At 54.6% G+C, this 19,298-nt stretch overlaps 1 protein-coding gene across 2 annotated transcripts in view; it reads left to right on the top strand.

Moving 5' to 3' along the window:
- Positions 1–18,383, top strand: part of Pald1 (phosphatase domain containing paladin 1) — a 67,755-nt gene extending 49,372 nt beyond the window's left edge. The window contains exons 19-20 of one of the 2 annotated variants that reach the window (XM_028886167.2): positions 13,490–13,645; positions 16,827–18,383. In XM_028886167.2, the coding sequence (XP_028742000.1) occupies positions 13,490–13,645; positions 16,827–16,979 (309 nt within the window). In that variant the 3' untranslated portion in view covers positions 16,980–18,383. The remainder of the gene's footprint in view (positions 1–13,489; positions 13,646–16,826) is intronic. The other variant, XM_028886168.2, reaches the window with a different exon arrangement.
- Positions 18,384–19,298: the final 915 nt, after the last annotated feature.

Here is a 19,298-nt window from a genome sequence, read left to right as displayed (position 1 = left end):
AAGGGACTGTGGACCTGGAAAGAGAAATGTCAGCAGCCCCTAAGCCACTGCCACCTGATCTGGGATAACAAGCACATTAGAAGCCTGCTGTGGGAGGGGCCAGTAAAGAGGAAACACCTGAGACCTCTGTGGGCTGGAGCACGATTCTAGTGTGGGACCCTGGGGTCCTCCCAGAGGCCAAGCAGAGAATCAGGTGTGTGGCAGTGTGACAGGAAACAGGGACGAAGCTCAGTACTGCGTGGTGTGGCTGCTCTACCCCAGGACAGGTTTGTCTACACTGTTTGGGGTCTGGGTCTGGTCCCCATTTAGTTTTTTTTTTTCTGCTCAGTTAAATATTATTTTACATATTTACTTATTTGTGTGCGCACAGCATGAGTGTAGGGGTCAGGGACAACTTGTAGGAACTGGTTCTCTCTTCTACCATGTGGGCCTTGGAGAATGGATTGGGGTGATCAGCCTTGGCGGCAGTTGCCTTTACCCGCAGAGCGATATTACCAGTCACCCCAAATAATAGTAATAATAACAACAATAATAATGATAATACTAATAATTATTATTATTATTTTGGTTTTTTAAGACAGGGTTTCTCTGTGTAGTTTTGGTGCCTGTCCTGGAACTTGCTCTGTAGACCAGACTGGCCTCGAACTCACAGAGATCCGCCTGCCTCTGCCTCCCAAGTGCTGGGATTAAAGGCGTGTGCCACCACCGCCTGGCCCAAATGGTTTTTTAATACCTCACTACATTGTAAAAATAAGGTCTTCAGAATGGTTCAGATTTAATGTATGAATCTGGGGCTCTCAGATGTTTAGAAAGAATATGCCTTTGAGTTTACCTCGGTCCCCTTCTCTGCCTGTCATGGGACTTGCGGGCTGGGCAGGTGATGGAGTCTGCAGCTTCAGGACTCTGGCATGTGGGAACTGGGTTGGTCATGGGGGCAGAGATCCCTCCCTGCTCCTCAGCCTGGAAGCAGGTGGGTAGGGGCAGTGCTGCATGGTGCCAGGAGGTGGCAGTGTGTGCCAGGGCTGGGTGATGGTCAGGGCGGCTTCTGCCCGTGTCTTGTAAGAGGAGACTGGGTCAAGCCACTTGTTCAGCCTCAAGTTGGGGACACCTGACCAGAATGACCCAGGACAGCCTTGGCTTGGGGCCCTGGGGTCAGATTCTGACTGGGTCAGAGGGGAGGCCCCTGTGTGGAGGCGGCCTCGGCGTGTGGAGTCAGGTAAGCCTGGGGGAAAGTTCAGAGTAAGAGGTTGCCCCTCATGGGGAGGAGATGATGGATCAGGAGCTTCCAAAATGGACTTGGCACCCTTGGGAGGCATGATGTACCTGTGATTAGGTCCCCCATCTCCAGGTTCCTATGAGTTAGTTACTTTTGTGTCTCACACTGACTTAGGTTTCTGTTGCTGTGATGAAACACCACTACCGAAAGCAACTTGGGAAGGGAAGGGTTTATCTTATCTTACAGCTCGTAGTTCATCATCCTGGGAAGCCAGGGCAGGGACCCTGGAGGCAGGGACCCTGGAGGCAGGGACCCTGGAGGCAGGCACAGACCACGGAAGAACACTCTTTACTGACTTGCTCAGCCTGCTTGCTTATACGGCTCAGGATCACCAGTTGAGGGGTGGTACCACACACAGTGAGCTGGGCCCGCCCACATCAATCATCAGTCCAGAGAATGTGCCGCAGGCTTGCCCACCGGCCTGCCTGGTGGGGGCATTTTCTCCTTTGCAGTTCCCTCTTCTTCAGTGACGCCAGCTTGTGTCAGGTTGGCATCAAACTAGCCAGCACTCGCTCGCTCGCTCGCTGGCACTGTTCAGAGCCCCACCTCAGAGTACGAGAGCTGAGGCCTCTAGGTTCCGGCCGCTGGAGGCTCAGGCAGTGGAAGGGGGGTGCTTAGGTCTGCCTCAGAGGATGTGGGCCAGGCCCTCTCCAGAGCTCACAGGCTGTCCTGTAGCAGGAATCTTAAAAGGTCTTATTAATAAAAACAAACCCGGAGCCAGGTATTGGGGTGAATGCTGGAAGGTCAGAGAAGCAGAACAGGCCACAGCTACCTCACCTCACCAGTTCCTCAGATGATCCTGTTTCCTCAGACTGGAAGCCTCTGTGTTCTCATCTGGAATGAATCTCAGCTGAACTGTGCTGCTCAAAGCTTAAAAGCTTAACCAGCCAAAAGCTTCTACTTTCTGGTTTTCACGCCTTATATATCTTTCTGCTTTCTGCCATCACTCCCTGGGATTAAAGGCGTGTGTCACCAGGCCTGGCTGTTTGAACTCAGAGATCTAGGCAGATCTCTGCCTCTGGAATGCTAGGATTAAAGGTGTGAGTGCCACCATTTTCTAGCCTCTGTATCTAGTGGCTGTTCTGTCTCTGACCCCAGATAAGTTTATTAGGGTGCACAATATTTTGGGGGGACACAATACCACCACACTGTCACTTCTTTGGGACTCTGTACCTGTATGTCCGCTGTGAGGACAGAGAGGGAGCAGACAGCACAGGGGGCCTGGGCTGCAAGGAGCTGGGTCTCCAGCAGCCTAAGAGGAATCACTGGGGGCCTCCAGGGCCACGTGGGCGAAGGCAAGGAGTCCTAAGGGTTCCTAGTGGTTTGGAGGCACTGAAGGCTATTTGGTAGCACAGTGCTGTCAGCAGTCACCAGAAGGGAGATCGGGTGGGCAGCTGGCTTTACTCCTGGGGAGTGGGGTGGCAGGGATGGAGGTGAGGGACGGAGCTGGATTTGAGGGGCGGTAGCTTGGCTGACTTCACAGTAGAATGTTTAATGGAGGAAACTGAACAAGGGAGATCTCTCCCCGACTCCCCACCAGGTGGGGTGCCCCTCACATTTCCAAGGCTAAAGTTGGCGCCTACAGGACCACTCCCTGCATGAAATGAAATCCCAGAGCCCCATCCCAGGCTCCCTGAAGGAGCCAGAAGCTGGATGCAGTTATTCACAAGTGTGGCCACCAGGTGGCCCCAGCGAGCTAAATTAGGGTAAATCCCTCACCACCACCTTCCCATTGAACCCAGGGCCTTACTACAGGTACTCTGCCTCTGTGGTGTGTGTGTGTGTGTGTGTGTGTGTGTACATGCCACGGCACATATGGAGGACAGAGGACCACTTTTAAAATTATTCTTTCCCACCAGTGAATTTCATGAGGATTAAATGCAAGTTGTTGGGCTGGGCAACAAGCGCCTTTACCTGCTGAGACATCTTGTCCAGGCCTTGTCATTTATTTTTGAAGTAATTTTACTTACTATTAGTAAGTGTATGACGGGAGGGGGTGTGCCACAGCGAGCATGTGAGCGTCAGACATTCTCTCCTTTCTTTCACCTTTATGTGGGATCTGGGGATTGAACTTGGGTCATCAGACTTATACAGCAAATGCTCTTCCTGGCCAAGCCACCTTTCTGGCTCCTTCTATCTTATCTTGAGGCGGGGTCTTTTGTTTGCTAGATGGCCCTGAGCTTTCAAGGATTCTCCTGTTCCCACCCCTCATCTTACTGGAGGAATGCTGGAATTATAGGCAAGAACTATTGTATCTGGCTTTCTTTGGGTTCTGGGGATTCAAACCCAGGACTTCACACTTGTGTGCAAGTACCTTCCCGTCTGAGTCATCTTCCCATCCCCTAGGACATGTTCTTAAAGGTACCATAGAGTGTGTGTGTTGGGGGGGGGGGGAGGTCCCTAGACTCTCAGAGGGGCTTTCACTCTGCTTGTGTGCAAGAGGTGTATGGGGATCTTTTAGCACCTGGTGGTTGGGCTCCCTCCTAGAGTCCAGCTTGGTTTGCTTTGTGACCAGTGTGTGAGTAGCTTTTAAAATTTGCCTGGGTTAGCCGGGCGTTGGTGGCGCACGCCTTTAATCCCAGCACTCGGGAGGCAGAGGCAGGCGGATCTCTGTGAGTTCAAGGCCAGCCTGGGCTACCAAGTGAGTTCCAGGAAAGGCGCAAAGCTACACAAGAAACCCTGTCTCGAAAAACCAAAAAAAAAAAAATTTGCCTGGGTTGAGTCCAGAGTACAGCCAAGGCTGACAGCCACCTCTGGTGAACTGGGGTCTCCTCCTTCAGTCCCTCAGATTCCCCTGCAGGCTTGCTAAAATGCAGATTGCTGGGGCCATCTGAGTGTCAGGATGTTCCACAGCTCTGAGACCGTACTCATGGCTCGGAACTGGGGTGGCATGGGGCCTGGGCCACAGCAGGGCATCCGTTGTAGCCCAGCTTATGGAGATGTAGCTCACGGACTGCCTGATGCATGCACGTGTTTAGAGTAGACTGGTCCACGGTTGCCATTGCATCGGGGAAATTAGAGCATGGTCAGGGCCAAAGAAAGAAACCTCACACCCCGCCACCGACAGCTCCGGGTTTCCTGTTGAGTCTTTCTGGATTTACTTATCTGTTTTTACAGAGATGCCAAACACATCTCATAATAATGGAATGATGTACTTTTGTGTGTATTTTCTTTCTTTCTTTCTTTCTTTCTTTCTTTCTTTCTTTCTTTCTTTCTTTCTTTCTTTCTTTCTTTCTTCCTTCCTTCCTTCCTTCCTTCCTTCCTTCCTTCCTTCCTTCCTTCCTTCCTTTCCTCCCTCCCTCCCTCCCTCCCTCCCTCCCTCCCTCCCTCCCTCCCTCCCTTCCTTCCTTCCTTCTTTTTTAAACAGGGTTTCATTATGATGCTCTGGCTGTCCTGGAACTCACTCTGTAGACCAGCTTGGCCTTGAGCTCACAGAGATCCACCTGCCTTTGCCTCCTGAGTGCTGGGATTAAAGGCATGAGCCATGGCACCTCTTTCTTTCATTTTGTCACAGAGTTTCCCATATCCTGCGCTGGCTTCGAATTCCATATGTATCTCAAAATGGCCTTGACTGTCAAGTGTGTGTGTGTCTGTGTGTATGTATGTGTGTGTGTTTGGGGGGTGGGGGGCGTGGACATCAAACCCAGTCTGTTTTGACTCTGCTGTCACACTACAACCATCCACAGAGACCTTTGTGACCTCAGAAGGTGTAAGGAGAGCCAGGGGATCTGATGTCCCCTTCCATCCTCTGTGGTACCCATACACATGGCATAGTCTTACACATGCACGCACGCATGCACGCACGCACGCACGCACGCAAGGAAAAATAAATCTCAAAGGAGGAAACAAAATTTAAACATCAATTATCATCTGAACTGTTGGCATTTCATAACAGATGGGCTAGTTAGAGAGCAGGGAGTAGAGTGTCTGTTAGCTCTATTGGAGGTCAGTGCTGGGAAGTTCCGCATTCCTGATTTCTCATGGCCCCGAGGTTTTGAGGACGGCAGCTTTTGGAGACTTGGAAGTCCCTCCATTAGCAAGAAGGGCGGTTCTTCCTCCAAGGTCCTCTGCAGGTCTCGACCCGGAAAGGCCTGGGCTTGTGTTCTGCCTGAGATCACGATGGGCTGAGCTGTACCCTGAGCCACGCCAGATGCTTAGCACAGAAAGCCAGATCTACGCCCGCTCGAGAGGGGCTCCTGCCAGTTCTACGCATGCGCGAGGGAGGAGGGTTTCTGCGTAGTCTCGCTGAGCTGTGTGTGAAAAGTCCCACTTTCTCTGCGCTGTGAGAACACCCGTGATCAGAGGGGACAGCGGGGTCGGCTATGCTCAGTGGACACACAGGGAGCCAGTTCCATGAAAGAGGTGATGGAGCCGGGATAGATCATCTGGGCTGACAGGTGGAAGACCAGGATGTAGATGTTGGAAGGAGCTGAGTTTGTTGAGGGAGAGGATTTTTCTGCCTCTCACTGCTCATGTCCCCACCTGCCAGGCTGGTGCCATGCTCCTCTCAAGGAGCAGCGTTTGGAAGTCCTCAAGGACTATTCACATCGGGCTGGACCGGGTCCTACTAAGTGCTGAGCAGAGAGGAAGGCCCGGAGGATGCATCTTAGGAACAGTGTCCTATAACATTTCTCCTAGCATCAAAATACCCTCAGAGTCCAGTGCGTGTTTACAGATGAAGCCATGATGCATGTCATGGGAGGCCAGGCCACACAAGGTCCTGTGTGAGTTGATGTCAGAGCAGGGATGGGAGGCAAAGGTCTTCCCCCCAGTCCCATGCCCCTTTCTAGTCCATGTTGCAGTTGAGCCCAGGGTCTCCAGATGGCTGTGGGGGAAGCTTGCTCAGGCTCTAGAATGGGGTGAGTTTCTTCTCCAACTCATCCCATGGACTGACTCCTAGAAACTGGCAGTGGGGTCTTACCTTCAGTATCCGGGGGTTCAGTTAAGCCCCTGCCCCCTGGTCTCAAACTGGAGGGCCTCAGCTAGTCTCTGCTGGAGCCTGGCAAGCTTTGCATAGAGCAGGCTGGTGGGCCATGTGTGGCGGGGGTGTGGGATGCTGCAGCTCGGCTCTGGATGGAAACGGGCCCAGGCTCCATCTGGGATGCGCCCCCTCCGTCAGCCTCACCGCCTGGGAATGTCCCAGTCGACAGTCTATCCACTCCATCTCAAGTTCTCCCAGCAGACCACAGCCGTGAGATTACGATGCTCCCATCAGCATGTGGCAGCTTGGCTCCGGCTCCTCACCCTCCAGAAGCCATCTTTCCCGGCCCTCTGCCTGCTTCAGCGGTTGACTTGCCCGTTAACCGGAAGCCGTGAAGAACACATGGCTGGTAGTTGGCGCTGGTACTGCTTTCGGCAGTAAAGTAACCCCAGGGACCCAGAGAAGCAGGGAAGAGGGAGGCCCCTGCTCGCTCATGGATCAGGAAGGAACGTCCTGCGTGTGAACCTCCATGTGTGAGATGAGCACGAACAGCCAGGAAGTCTGTGTGCAGCTGATTTGTTAGAGGTGGCGTGATATATTACGACATGCCCCGAACCGTGTGGGGGTGCAGAGGGCTTCCCGTTGTTTACTGAGCTTCAGTGATTCCAGTTTCAGCTTTTCCAAGTGGTCTTTTTTTTTTTTTTTTTAAATAATCTATTTGTTTTTATTTTATGTGCACTGGAGTTTTTCCTGCATGTATGTCTGTGTGGGGATGCTGGATCCTCTGAAATTGGAGTTACAGACAGTTGTGAGCCGCCATGTGGGTGCTGGGAACTGAACCCGGGTCCTCTGGAAGAGCAGCCAGTGCTCTGAGCCGCTGAGCCATCTCTCCAGCCCCCTCATTCTGGTCTGTGTACCCTCGCGCTCGCCTTTCGTCGCGGGTGGGATTATGGAGGTTTTGAGTACTCACTGGGATTGTGTCCGTGTGTCTGAGGCTAGGCTCACCTGGCGTGTGCTCGCTTCCTTCCCTGTCCCTTGCTGACACCGAGTCAGACCAAGGAGAAGGCTGAGCCAGACCGTGTTCTAGCGAGATGAAACGAGGCACACACATGCCTGTCTCTCCCGGGCAGTTCATGGTGATGGCTGAGGGCCTTTCATACCATTGTGGCTGGTGTTGTACGGTATATGCCAAGAGGGAGCACCCAAGGGCTTCCTGGGACAGTCTTGCCTTTCTCTGCCTCCACCTGCCTCAGTTGCCTGGCCTGGGAAGCAGAACTCAGAGCAGTGCCATGGTTCCACAGTTCCAGGGCAACTGTGAGGCTGTGTCTAGGTTTTGGTGCCCCGTGTGTGCGTGCGTGTATGTGTGTGTTTGTGCGTGTGAGTTTGTGTGTTTGTGCGTGTGAGTTGTGAGTTTGTGTGTGTGTGCGTGTCTGTGTGTGTGTCTGTGTGTGTGTGTGTGTGTGTGTAGGACCAGAGTGCCCAAGGAGTTTTAAAACTACCTCAAGGGCTGGCGAGATGGCTCAGTGAGTAAAGACACTTGCCACCAAGTCTGATAGCCCGAGTTTGACCCCCAGGACCCACATGGAGGAAGGAGATGACAGACTTCTCCGAGTTGTCCTCTGACCTTTGTACATACTCACACATGCACACACACACACACACACACACACACACACACACACACACACACACACATAAGCATTTAAAAAACAAACAAACCAACCTGCCTCACATGGACAAAGGAAAGGAAAGGAAAGAAAGTCTCTTGAGGTTGGGGTGGAGATGAGGTGGCTGGGGCCAGTTTGAGAAGCCCAGGCCCTACTGAGGTGTTCCAACGTGGCCACCAGCCCACAGGTTGACCTACCCGTGAATCAGTTGTTTCCTTTTGGACTTGGAGAGGGAAAGATATTTATGACAGAAACCAGGCTCTAGAGGAAGCCAGGCTAGAAGCATTAATGCCAGCAGGCATTTTCCTTGGCCTCGCCTGGCGACAGTTATTTTATTTTATTTTTTTCCGAGTCAGGGTTTCTCTGTGTAGCTCTGACTGTCCTGGAACTCACTCTGTAGATCAGGTTGGTTTCGAACTCACAGAGATCCGCCTGCCTCTGCCTCCTAAGTGCTGGGACTAAAGGCGTGCGCCACTACCTCCGGTGAAGCAGTCATTCCTACCGTTCTGTATTTGAAATGACCTCCTGTACCTTCCGTCTTCCATCCGGAAAGAGTTGGAGACAAAGCTGAGGCAGAGGTGGCTGCAGCTGCCCTTTGCTCTCCACAGGATCCTTTACAGAGACCACACTGCTCTGACGGAGTTTTCTGAGAACTTAGAGCTTGTCCATTCCGCCCCTCAGAGAGGTAAGGAAGTCAGGGCAGGTTTTATTAGACCCATTTTACCGAGGAAGAAACTGGGGCCCAAGGAAGATTTGTACCTGGCTGGAAGTCTCTTCTACTTTGTCCTGTCCTCCTTCCCCTCCATGGTGGCACTCAGGACCCAGGGGACAGTTTCATGGCGTCAGAAGGAGGGTTATGGAGGAAGCTGTGGCTGCTTCTGTGTGCACTATCGTCTCGTTGGTGCGGATTAGGCCTAGCCAACAGGAGCTCCCGTGAGGCAGAGAGGTCCACTCAGTGCCCCAGAGACTAAAGTCATTTCCTAAGAGAAACAGGAAGTGAGACGGTTCAGGCTCAGGCGCTGAGCCCTGGTGGGTCTCAGCCTCTCTAACACTCGGGCCACACTGTCCCCGGAGACCTCATTCCAGTCGGTAATGAGTCTCCAGGGCCCAGCCCTGTAATGAGAGCAGCCTCGGAATGTCATCGGCTGTCACAGAATATGTGCCAGGAGGAAGGACCTGCTTCCTTGGGCTCTTCACAGCCAGCTCAGAATAGAGCCATTGGAATTGGTGCAGCTGCTGGACAGAGTTTGTGTGCGCGTGTCTGTGAGTGTGAGTGTTCACGCGGGTGTTTTCGGTGTGTAAAGAGGGCCCCTGTCTGCAACTGATCCTCACTCCCCTTCCTTGCCATGGTTGCTGGCTGCCGGGCTGGAAACCTTTTGGCCTTCCGAGGGACTTTGGTGCTGTGCCTGCCATGCTCTCTGTGTACCACTGGACTTAGCGGGGGGGGGTCCCAGGGTCAACTCCGGCACCCCCTGGCCCAGGCATCATCTCCCTGGGACCTGCCTCTCTGCTTATAGCTCTCACTGTCTGGGGAGTCCTTCGTTCATTGCCTAGGTCCACTCCCAGAGCCCGGCTCCCAGGCCCCTGCCACACACAGCAGGCCTCTGCAGTGTCTGGTGAGTGGGTGGTAGGTAGAGGGCAGGTGGAATAAACATTTGCATACATGGGACACCTGTCTGTCTGCTGTCCCTCTGCTGCTTAGTCGGCTGGCTGGGATGGTCTTCCAGGACAAGCCCTTCTTCTCCAATGATGGAAGGGACCTGGGGCATGGAGGTAGGCCAGGCAGGGACTGTCCCCAGGATGGGGTGGCTGGGAGCCTCTGGAAGAGCGTTGAAGGTTGCCGTGGGATTTCCTGGTTGAGATGCAAATCAAGGAAGGGAGAGAATTGAATGTGTAGCCGGATAGCCATTGCCGGAAGGAGGCAGTCGCCATTAAAATGGCAAACTTATGGGTATAACGGTTTGGTGGGTGAGCGCCCTTAGGAGGACATGGGTGATGAGTTGGGGTACCTGACAGATATCCATTGGAGTGTTGTGCAGGCACCTGATTGAAGGCGTGTGTGTGTGTGTGTGTGTGTGTGTGTGTGTGTGTGTGTGTGTGTTGGGGAAGGGGGGCATCTTTCTAGAATCTAGATTCTCAAAGCTACAGGAAACTGCCTCGGGAGGAGACCACAGGGGAGAACACTCACTGGCCAGCCAAGGACTTGCTCATCCCAAGCGCTAATGCAGACCTTTTGGGGTAGGAGTGAGGGCCAGAGAGGCAGAAAGCTGGTGACAACCCCCACCCACCCTGGACGTCATCATCATCATCATCGTTGTTTGGGGAGGCAGGTCCCACCTCCGTGAAGCAGTTAGAAACCCCGCCTTAGTGAAATGGTTCTGACTGAGAGCAAAGGAGGCCGAGGATGGGGGGATTGTGGGGCCTGGAGTGCTCAGAGCAGGCTGCAGAGAGGGGCTGGTTCTGAGCCTGGGGCGGGGAGACAAGCCCACTATGGCTAGGACAGGTGGAGAGGAAGGGCGATTTGGGCAGAAGGAACAGAGTGGCTGAAGGCACAGAGGCCAGCCTCACGTTTACCTCTTGGTGGCCCAGCAAAGAGCTCCCAGACAGCCATCCTGACAGAGCCGGACCCTACATTCCCGCTAGACAGGCCAGAGGTGAAGCCTGTGGTCCGCGCAGCCCTGGCCCTGGCATCTCTCTTGGGTCCCTTTTATTTTAGGTTTCAGTCCCAAGGGTCCAGGAAGCCTTTGTCCAGCTTCATGGCAGCTAATGACAGCCTGGTCTGCTGGACCATTTAAAAACAGCTTGGCTATTTTTACGCACTGGAGGTGGGCCGGGTGCCCCCTCCCGGAACTGGGCCATCATGGAAGTGCTTTTAAGAAAACTGGGCTGTGACAGGCAGATGGGCCATTGTCTCAAATCACAGCCCTGTGGCCAGAGGCAGGATGTGTCCCCGGGAACCTCTGGGGGGTGCCAGGCATCATCCTGGCACAGCGTCTGAATTTAGAGATAATTCTACCCTTGGTGGTAAGGAGAAAGACTCCCTCTGCCCTTTGCCGGATGTGCCTCAGACCTCACTCATCCTTGCCGGTGTCTTGGGTCGGTGCTGGTGTGGTGTGGTTGTGGCCAGGTGAGAGCGGGGGCCCTTCTCCTGAGCCTTGGTGGGAAGCCGTTTAAAATGGCTTTTCCAAGGAGCACTGTGGGTGACTCAAGTCCTCCTGAAAACACTCCAGGGTCCAGAGGAGACGGGGAGAGGAGAGGCCGACTGAGGGGTGGGGGCTACCTGACCCATGCAGCGGGGACCAGGTCACCGTCCTGTGAGTCAAACATGGTGTCTGTGTTTGACTGTGGTGGCCACGTGCTTTCCGTTTAAGTAAACTCTCTATTTTTTTTTCTTTCTTTTCCCTAACATCTGCCGCCTGTAATCAACATTGATTTTTCAGAGCTCACGATGTTAATCCTTCAAATAGTGTGAAATGCGCGCTCTTGTCCCGTGTGATCTTCTACAGGCAGCTGCTCTGGCCCTTCGTGTGTAGGACCCACGCTCTTGTCTTGGCTTCCCCCAAGCTCTGAGCCCGTGTCTTGGCTTCCCTTCCTGCTTCTGGGATAAGATACCCTTCACAGAGGCACGTGAGGGAGAAAGACTCTAATTGGCCTGCGGCTCCTGGATGCAGCCCTCCACTGTGGGGAGTCGCGGCTGTAGGAATCTGGAGCGGCTGGGCTGCTGGTACCATCACACCCGCAGTCAGGACCAGAGGGCATCGAATTAATTAATACCTGGCCGTGCCCGGCTAGCTCTCCGCTGCCGCCACCACCATTCAGAGTGGGTTTCCCCATCCCACCTAACCCAATTAAGAAATTTCCCCACGGCCATGCCCACAGGCCATCCTAATCTAGACCCTTCCTCACCGAGTCTCTCTTTCCAGGGGATTCTACATGGTGTCGGAGTCCACAACAGTCGAAACTAACCGCCCTGTCTTCCCCCGTTGCTAACTTGACCGACCGTCAAGCTGCCTCCTTTTCTACCCTGGGGACACACCTCCCTCCTGACCCCAGCTCACCTCCCTGGTGCCTGCTGCATCTCCTTCCTCACCCACCTTGAGGGCCTCTTTCCTCTGCCCTTCCCCCTCCTTTCCTGACACAGCCACTGGGGCCTCCCAGAGGCCAGGGCAGGCGGCCCTCACCTCTGTGGCTTCAGACCTGTACTTGGGGGCAGGGGGGGGGCAGTGTGGGTCACACGTGCCTTCTCACCAGTTCCCCGAGATGTGCAGGCTAAGAGTGGGATGGCCACCATCTTGGGAGCCTCGCTGTCTCTCAGGGATCCAGGGCACTGTTGTTCTTGTTCTCCAGCCCTTTCTGGTACCCTCCACCCCCTCACCCCCGGCGTCCCTCCCTAGGGTCCCCAGCTTTGCCAGTTACCACCCCTCCCATGCTCTCAAAGCTCAGTTGGTACTGTGTAGGCCCCTCTCCAGCTGTGAGTTTTAGGATGCCGGGCCATGTCATGTCTGGGGTGGGGACAACCCTGGAGTTTTCCCAGAGTGTGGAAGGTCGGCATTGTGTGTGATCATGGCAGGGCTTCCATCTGTGGCCCAGCTGTTGGGAGAGCAGCCCGCCCTGGCCCCTCGGGGAGCTCGCTGGGCCCGCCCACAGTTAGCACTATCTCTAGAAAGACATCCCGTGCCACACTTTTTTTTTTTTCTGGATCAGAGCGCCACAGTGGGCCTGGGTAGAGGCCCGAGGGTGTGAGGATCGGATACGACGGGTCTGGGTGGCCTTCCCCCTCTGGGACTCCTTCCCATAGCTGTGTGGGCAGCACACCCATGGTAGGCAGAGGAGGAGATGGGGACATGGAGGCAGACCACCCTACAGAGCGGGGCTGGCTGTGTGTCCCCGATCTTGTGAGTGTCCCTGGCCTGTTTCCCTGCTGAGAAGGACCTTGAAAGCATTCCATTTGTTTAATGTCCCCTTTCTCTTGAGCATGCATCTCCCACAGTGTCGTCCTCCGACAGACAGGCTACTGGCGCTACCAAGCCTTCAGTGACTTCCAGTGTTGAATCCCATGGTGCCCCCACCCCACCCCTCTGAGACCCTCATTGGCTGATCTGGGCCAAACCCAGACACTTGCATGTTAAGGTTCCCTGTGGTTCTTAAGAGCAGTGAGGCTGTGAACCCCACTGTGGGGGGCCGCCCCCTCCTTCTTCCCTCAGGGTACTCTTTAGGAGTGAGGGATAAGAGATTTAGATAGAAATATAGAGAGGGGGGAGAGGGAGAGAGAGAGAGACAGACAGACAGACAGACAGACAGAAACACAGGATAGCCTCGGGGCGGGGGGGCCTGGATCAAAACCCTCTGTACTTCAGATGTCCCCAGCTTTTCAGCAGACAGCCTGACTTTGGAACAGCGTGGTCTCCAGGGAAATAGAGGCCTTTCGTCGTCTCAATAGGAAATGGATTTGAGAGCCCCCCCCCCCCCCCGCCCTAGGAACTGGTCCCCATGGGTCTCCTCTGTGGCCAAGCCAGGCCTGGCCACTGAAACCGCTCTGCGGGGTGCTCAGGCAGTGGGCGGGCACGGAGGTGTTGCTATACAGTGGGCCTCCGCGCTGACGCCCTCCCTCCTCTTGTCCTCCAGGCAAAGGCCACCAGAGAGGCCCAGGAGGCTCGGCGGTTGCAGCTGCGGAGCCTGCAGTACCTGGAGCGCTACATCTACCTGATCCTCTTCAACGCCTACCTCCGCCTGGAGAAGGCCAGCTCCTGGCAGAGACCCTTCGCCACCTGGATGCGGGAGGTGAGAGGGGAGGCCGAGGCTGATGGGCCTGCCTCGGGGTGATGGGTAAGGCAGGCTGTCTCCTTCCCACCCGGTCCCCGAGTGACAGGCTCCCCCGTGGAATGGGGAGCGTCCCACCCAGCTGCTGCGTCCCTTGCCTAGGGTCTCACCAGGCAGACAGCCAGTCAGTGTGACAGCCGAGTCAATGAATGGATGGGGGAGGGAGAGGTGGGTGTGAGGAGGGCAGCCTGCCCGCTAGGAGCTTGCTCTGTGTGGCTCATGGCCCGCACTGCCTGGACGCCTGGGCACTTGGGTCCCTTCTTCTGTTCGACTCCCATCTGTGCCCTATGAAGGCCAAGAGCAAGGTTGTTTGTCCTGAACCTGTCTCCTCCCGCCCGTGACCTTGGGCAAGGTGGCCAGTCTTGTAAGTCGGCTGTCTTCTGTACTGGAATAGTGGCAATGGTGTTGGCGTCATCTGGGAAGGTGGTAGGGACTCTGTGATATATACGAGCGTGCCTCTGCCTGAGCTGGCAAGATCCAGGTGTGCTTTAGGTAAGAGAGGCCTTGCAGACAAGAATAAAGCGGCAGATAAAATGGCAGTTCCACGGAGTCTGTCTGGTCGTCAAAAGGGATTCATTCATTCAGGGTTAATCCATAATATGTATAAAGGAGTTAGTCTCAGGATCCAGGAGGGGTGGGGCGCGGTCCGACGCGGTTCTCTGGAGAACTCTGCCTTGGTCCGCAGTACCAGCATCCCGCACCCAAGACCGCGAGGTAGCCAAGAGAACAAGCATGTATGCATTCCAGGTCTTAAGGGGTCCCCCCTTGGCCACGCCCCGTGTGTGTGTGGGGGCAGGTACCTAGCAGTTACCTGCTTCCTGCTAGGGGTAAAGCGCAGACGGCTACCCTGACACGGACTTCTTTATGGTTGTCATGGGAACTGGTCGTTGGCGCCTCTCTTCCTATGGCCCCAATGACCCCTCTTTGTGTGGACTTCCAGTCCCTCCTGGCACCTGCTGGTCAGGAGAGAGAGAGGAAAGCAGCCTGTAATCACCCCTCAGCCAGGGAGCCGGTCCTGTCAGCCTCACCGTCCGTCAGTCATTCTAATCTGGGTTCAGGTCCGCAGTGAGCTACCAGGATGTGAGTGGGTGGAGAGCAGGAACCAGGAACTCAGAGTGGGTACAGGACAGGTGCAGGGCCTCAGGACTGGATGGAGATGTGTTCAGGGAACAGACAGGGGTGTGGGGATGCGCGCTGCAGAAGATGCACCTTGGGGCTGGTCTCGGGTGTCAGTGTGGGAAGGCATGGGAAATGAATCTTTGTACTTAAGGGTGAGTATTGAGTGAGAAGACCTGACGAGGGCCGTGTTGAGACCACCTTGGTGAGCAGGCCCAGACTTGGCTTCTTCTTTGAGCCCTGGGGTGGAATATAGGTGGAAGGGTCTCATGTAGCCCAGGCTGGCCTCAAACTCGCTATGTATCTGAGGATGATCTTGAACTTGTGGTCTTCCTGCCTCCACCTTCCTGGGATGACGGGGGTTTACCATCATGCCACGTTGGATTATATATTGCTGGGGCTCAAGCCCAGGGGCTTCATGCTTACCAGGCAAGCACTCTGCTAGCAGCTACATCTCCAGCCCAGGGACGGGGACACTGTGGTGGTATTATGTTCCCCAAAATATTGTGCATGCTAATAAACTTATCTGGGGTCAGAGAAAGAACAGCCACGATATTAAACATAGAGGTTAGGCAGTGGTAGCACACGCCTTTTAATCCTAGCATTCCAGAGGCAGAGATCCATCAGAGATCCATGTGTTCAAGGATACAGCCAAGCATGGTGATTCACACTTTTAATCCCAGGGAGTGGTGGTAGAAAGCAGAAAGGTATATAAGTCGTGAGGACCAGAAACTAGAAACATTTGGCTGGTTAAGCTTTTAGGCTTTGAGCAGCACAGTTCAGCTGAGATTCATTCTGGATGAGGACACAGAAGCTTCCAGTCTGAGGAAACAGGATCAGCTGAGGAACTGGTGAGGCGAGGTGGCTGTGACTTGTTCTGCTTCTCTGATCTTCCAGCATTCACCTCAATAACTGGCTTCAGGTTTGATTTTATTAATAAGACCTGTTAAGATTCCTGCTACAGGACACTTCTTTCTCTTTCTTTCTTTCTTTCTTTCTTTCTTTCTTTCTTTCTTTCTTTCTTTCTTTCTTTCTTTCTTTCTTTCTTCCTTCCTTCCTTCCTTCCTTCCTTCCTTCCTTCCTTCCTCTCTCTCTCTCTCTCTGTCTCTCTCTCTATCTCTGTCTCTCTCTTTCTTTCTGTTTTTGGTTTTTCAAGACAGGGTTTCTCTGTGTAGCTTTGGAGTCTGTCTTGGAACCTGCTTTGTAGACCAGGCTGGCCTTGAACTCACAGAGATCCCATTGCCTCTGTCTCCTGAGTGCTGGGATTAAAGGCATGAGCCGCCACCACCACCTGGCTACAAGGACACTCTCTGCTTGAGTTCTTCTTGGACAGGGGAACCAAGAGCTGGGGCACCTTGCTCTGCCCCCCCACCTCCCTCTCGGGCTGGATCTGGACAGATATTGAGGGAGAGATGCTGGTTTAGGCAGGAGTGTGACTCTAACTCAGGCGACTTCAGCCCCTCTCCTGGACAGACAAAGACTGGGACAAGGGTCCCTGGACACAGCGAGAAGGACAGCAGCATCTCTTTACTCCAAGTGGAGTTGTCTCCAAGAAGGTGTAGGAGATGGTTGGAGCCTGGGGCCAAGGGCCAGGCTACTGGGCCACCAGCTCTGTGTTGAATGTCCAGAGCAGAGAAAGCCAAGCTGGCTGAACTCCCAGACAAAGGGAAGGGCTGCCATCTGCTCTGGCATCCACACTTCTGCAGCCTCCCTGTCCAGATGTGGTTTGCCGGAGTGGCGAGGCAAGCGCTGCCGAGGTCTCCCAGGCATGTCCAGGGCCCCATGTACTTGCCCGGCCTGCTCCGTGCAGTCTCAGGAGAGAAGACTGTCAGTGACCCTCTAACAAAGTGGTTATAGATAGATAGACACGCAAACTTGTGGTAGCCGCTAAGCCGGCCGAGGGCAGCTCTGGGCCCAGGACTCACCCATGTGCCTCAGAGCTCAGCCAGGGGAGGGTGGTATGAGGAAAGCTGGCCGGATGATGTCTCACTGCCCTGAAGTTCTGCCCCACCTCTGCCCTCTCTAGGTGGCAACCAAAGCTGGCATCTACGAGATCCTCAACCAACTGGGCTTCCCTGAGCTGGAAAGCGTGGAAGAGCAGCCCCTGTCAAGGCTCCGCCATCGCTGGCAGGAGCAGAGCCGAGACCCGGAGCCCTGTGATGTCGGGGACTTACTGTAGACCTTCTTCTTCTTGCTCCATGACAGGCAGGCAGGCTGGGGGCCCGAGGCTCTCATTGCTCCAGATGAACACTGGCCAGCTTCCCGGAGAGACTGAGGGGCCAAGAGCCTTTGGAAGGAGGTTTTTGTAGGATGTGTCGATGGCACAGCCATTCTCTGTTAAACCCTTGGGGTATGTGATGGCCTCTGGCAGGGCCCAGCATGTGTACCTCACAGACCAGCTCACGAACAGCCTCCAGGGAGCCCGCGCCCCACACAGCCAGTCACTACCACCGTCCTCTTCTTACTGTTGGCCATCAGACTGCCTAGGTGGGCAGCAGGCTGGCCATGTTCGTTTTTGTTTTTTTTTTCTAACTTCCTTCCTCTGGCTGGCTTGCTCTTGCTTCCTCACACTTTCAGCCTAAGCAACTGCCTGAGGTAGGCGAAGGGGATGGCGAGCTGGGCAGCTCTGCCCAGCTCCTCCTGGCTCATGAGTGTCGCCAGCCTGGAAGACTGAGAGGCGAGCTCCCCCCCCCCCACTCCCCTCCCCACCCCGGCTTCCTTCTCTAGACTGGCAGAGGTGGAAGTTCCCGGGGCATTGGAAATATCAGGGAGACCCTCCCAGGGTGGGGAAAGGGCGTGTGGAGGAGGCCAGGGAGGCCGTGAAGAGGAGGGAGCTGTGTGTCGGAAGCCTGTTGACAGGGGTCAAGGGTGACTCTGGGGAGGAAGTGGAGGGTGAGACAGGCAGGGCCGTGGTGGTTTGTCGGGCCTCAGGTTCCAGGTCCGCCCTTGCCGGGACCCCTGAGTGTCCTTGGGACACTGCGGAGTTCTGAGCAGTTCTGTTCACTCAGTAGGAAGGCGAGCATAGAGGGCTGTGTTTGGTGAGTCTTGGCTGGGACTGTAGTTTGCTCCATCCAGTGGTTGCACATCTGGGAGCTTGGTTACCTGTCTGACTCTGTGGGGACAGGGAAGAGTCTCTGAGGCTCCCGTCCTTCAGCAGGAAGGTGGAAAGACCTGTCAGCCGGAAGCTGTAACATTTGAAGAGGCCAAAAGTTGTTTCCTGCCTGGGGAAGTAGTGACCCTCTTAGCCAACTTCTTTTGCAAGCTGCTGTATGTCTGTTCACGGCTTCTCAGGTTTGCTGGTGTCTGCTTTGTGCATATCAGTTATTTTCAGATAAGTAACCAAGGAGTCAGAGACCAGAGAGGGGCCCTTCACACTCTCTTGGTTGGCACTGACTTGGAGATATGCTGGGACCACTGGCAGATCACTTTACCTCTCTCCCTCAGTTTCCCCATCTGCAAAATGGGAGAATAATACTTGCCTACCTACCTCACAGGGATGTTGTGAGGAATCCTTCATGGTTTTTTTTGTTTTTGTTTTTTTTTGTACAGAGCTTTTGAGCATTAAAAACAGTATAAACGTTCACTGTGTTGCTGATTGATCTTTAGCGTGAGGCAGACATTATGGAAGTCGTGAGGACAAGTGGGTTCCCTGTTCCTCTGGACTAAGGGTGGCTGCAGGGTGAACGGGAAGTCCTCGTTCCTGGCACTCCTGGTATTTAGAGGCCGTGGGTGTTGCAGATGTCAGTCACTTCCTTCCTCCGTAGCATCAGTCACACTTTGCCGTCTTGTCCTGACTGTCCAAGATGGCCCTGCTGATCGCTGCTTGAGCAAAGAGCGCCACCAACCACCGATCACGAGGGCGCACCACAGGCCGGCCCTCACGCCCATCTAGTGGGGCGTTTCCTCACCTGAGGTTCCCTCTTCCCAGATGATTCCAGCTTATGTCAAACACAGCATCTCTGCACACACAGATCTGAGTGCAGAGTTTGAGAAAGAAAAGCGCTCAAGGTGGAGTTAGGGGCTACTGAGGAGGACAGGCCTCAGTTCTGCTTCCTCTGCAGACGCCCAGGGGCCCTGCCCGGCACCTTCGAGCACTGCGCCCATGTCCTCTTCATTGATACCGTTTTGGTTTAAATGTCAAATATCCTGCATAGGACACAGGGTTGAACACTTTGTCTCCAGCAGGTGGCGCTGTGTCTGAAGCTTGCAGAGCTTCTGGAAGATGGAGCCTCACTGGAGGAAGTGCATCACTGGAGGAAGTGCCCCACTGGAGGAAGTGCGCCACTGGGGGAAGTGCGCCACTGGGGGAAGTGCCCCACTGGAGGAAGTTCATCACTGGAGGAAGTGCATCACTGGAGGAAGTGCCCCACTGGAGGAAGTGCCCCACTGGAGGAAGTACACCACTGGGAAGTGCACCACTGGAGGAAGTGCCCCACTGGGAAGTGCACCACTGGAGGAAGTGCACCACTGGGGGAAGTGCCCCACTGGGAAGTGCCCC

This window comes from Peromyscus leucopus, chromosome 16_21, assembly GCF_004664715.2.
Source record: "Peromyscus leucopus breed LL Stock chromosome 16_21, UCI_PerLeu_2.1, whole genome shotgun sequence".
NCBI classification, from domain to species: domain Eukaryota; kingdom Metazoa; phylum Chordata; class Mammalia; order Rodentia; family Cricetidae; genus Peromyscus; species Peromyscus leucopus.
The sequence above is the reverse complement of the archived record's forward strand: the minus strand, read 5'-3'. Positions and strand labels throughout refer to the sequence as shown.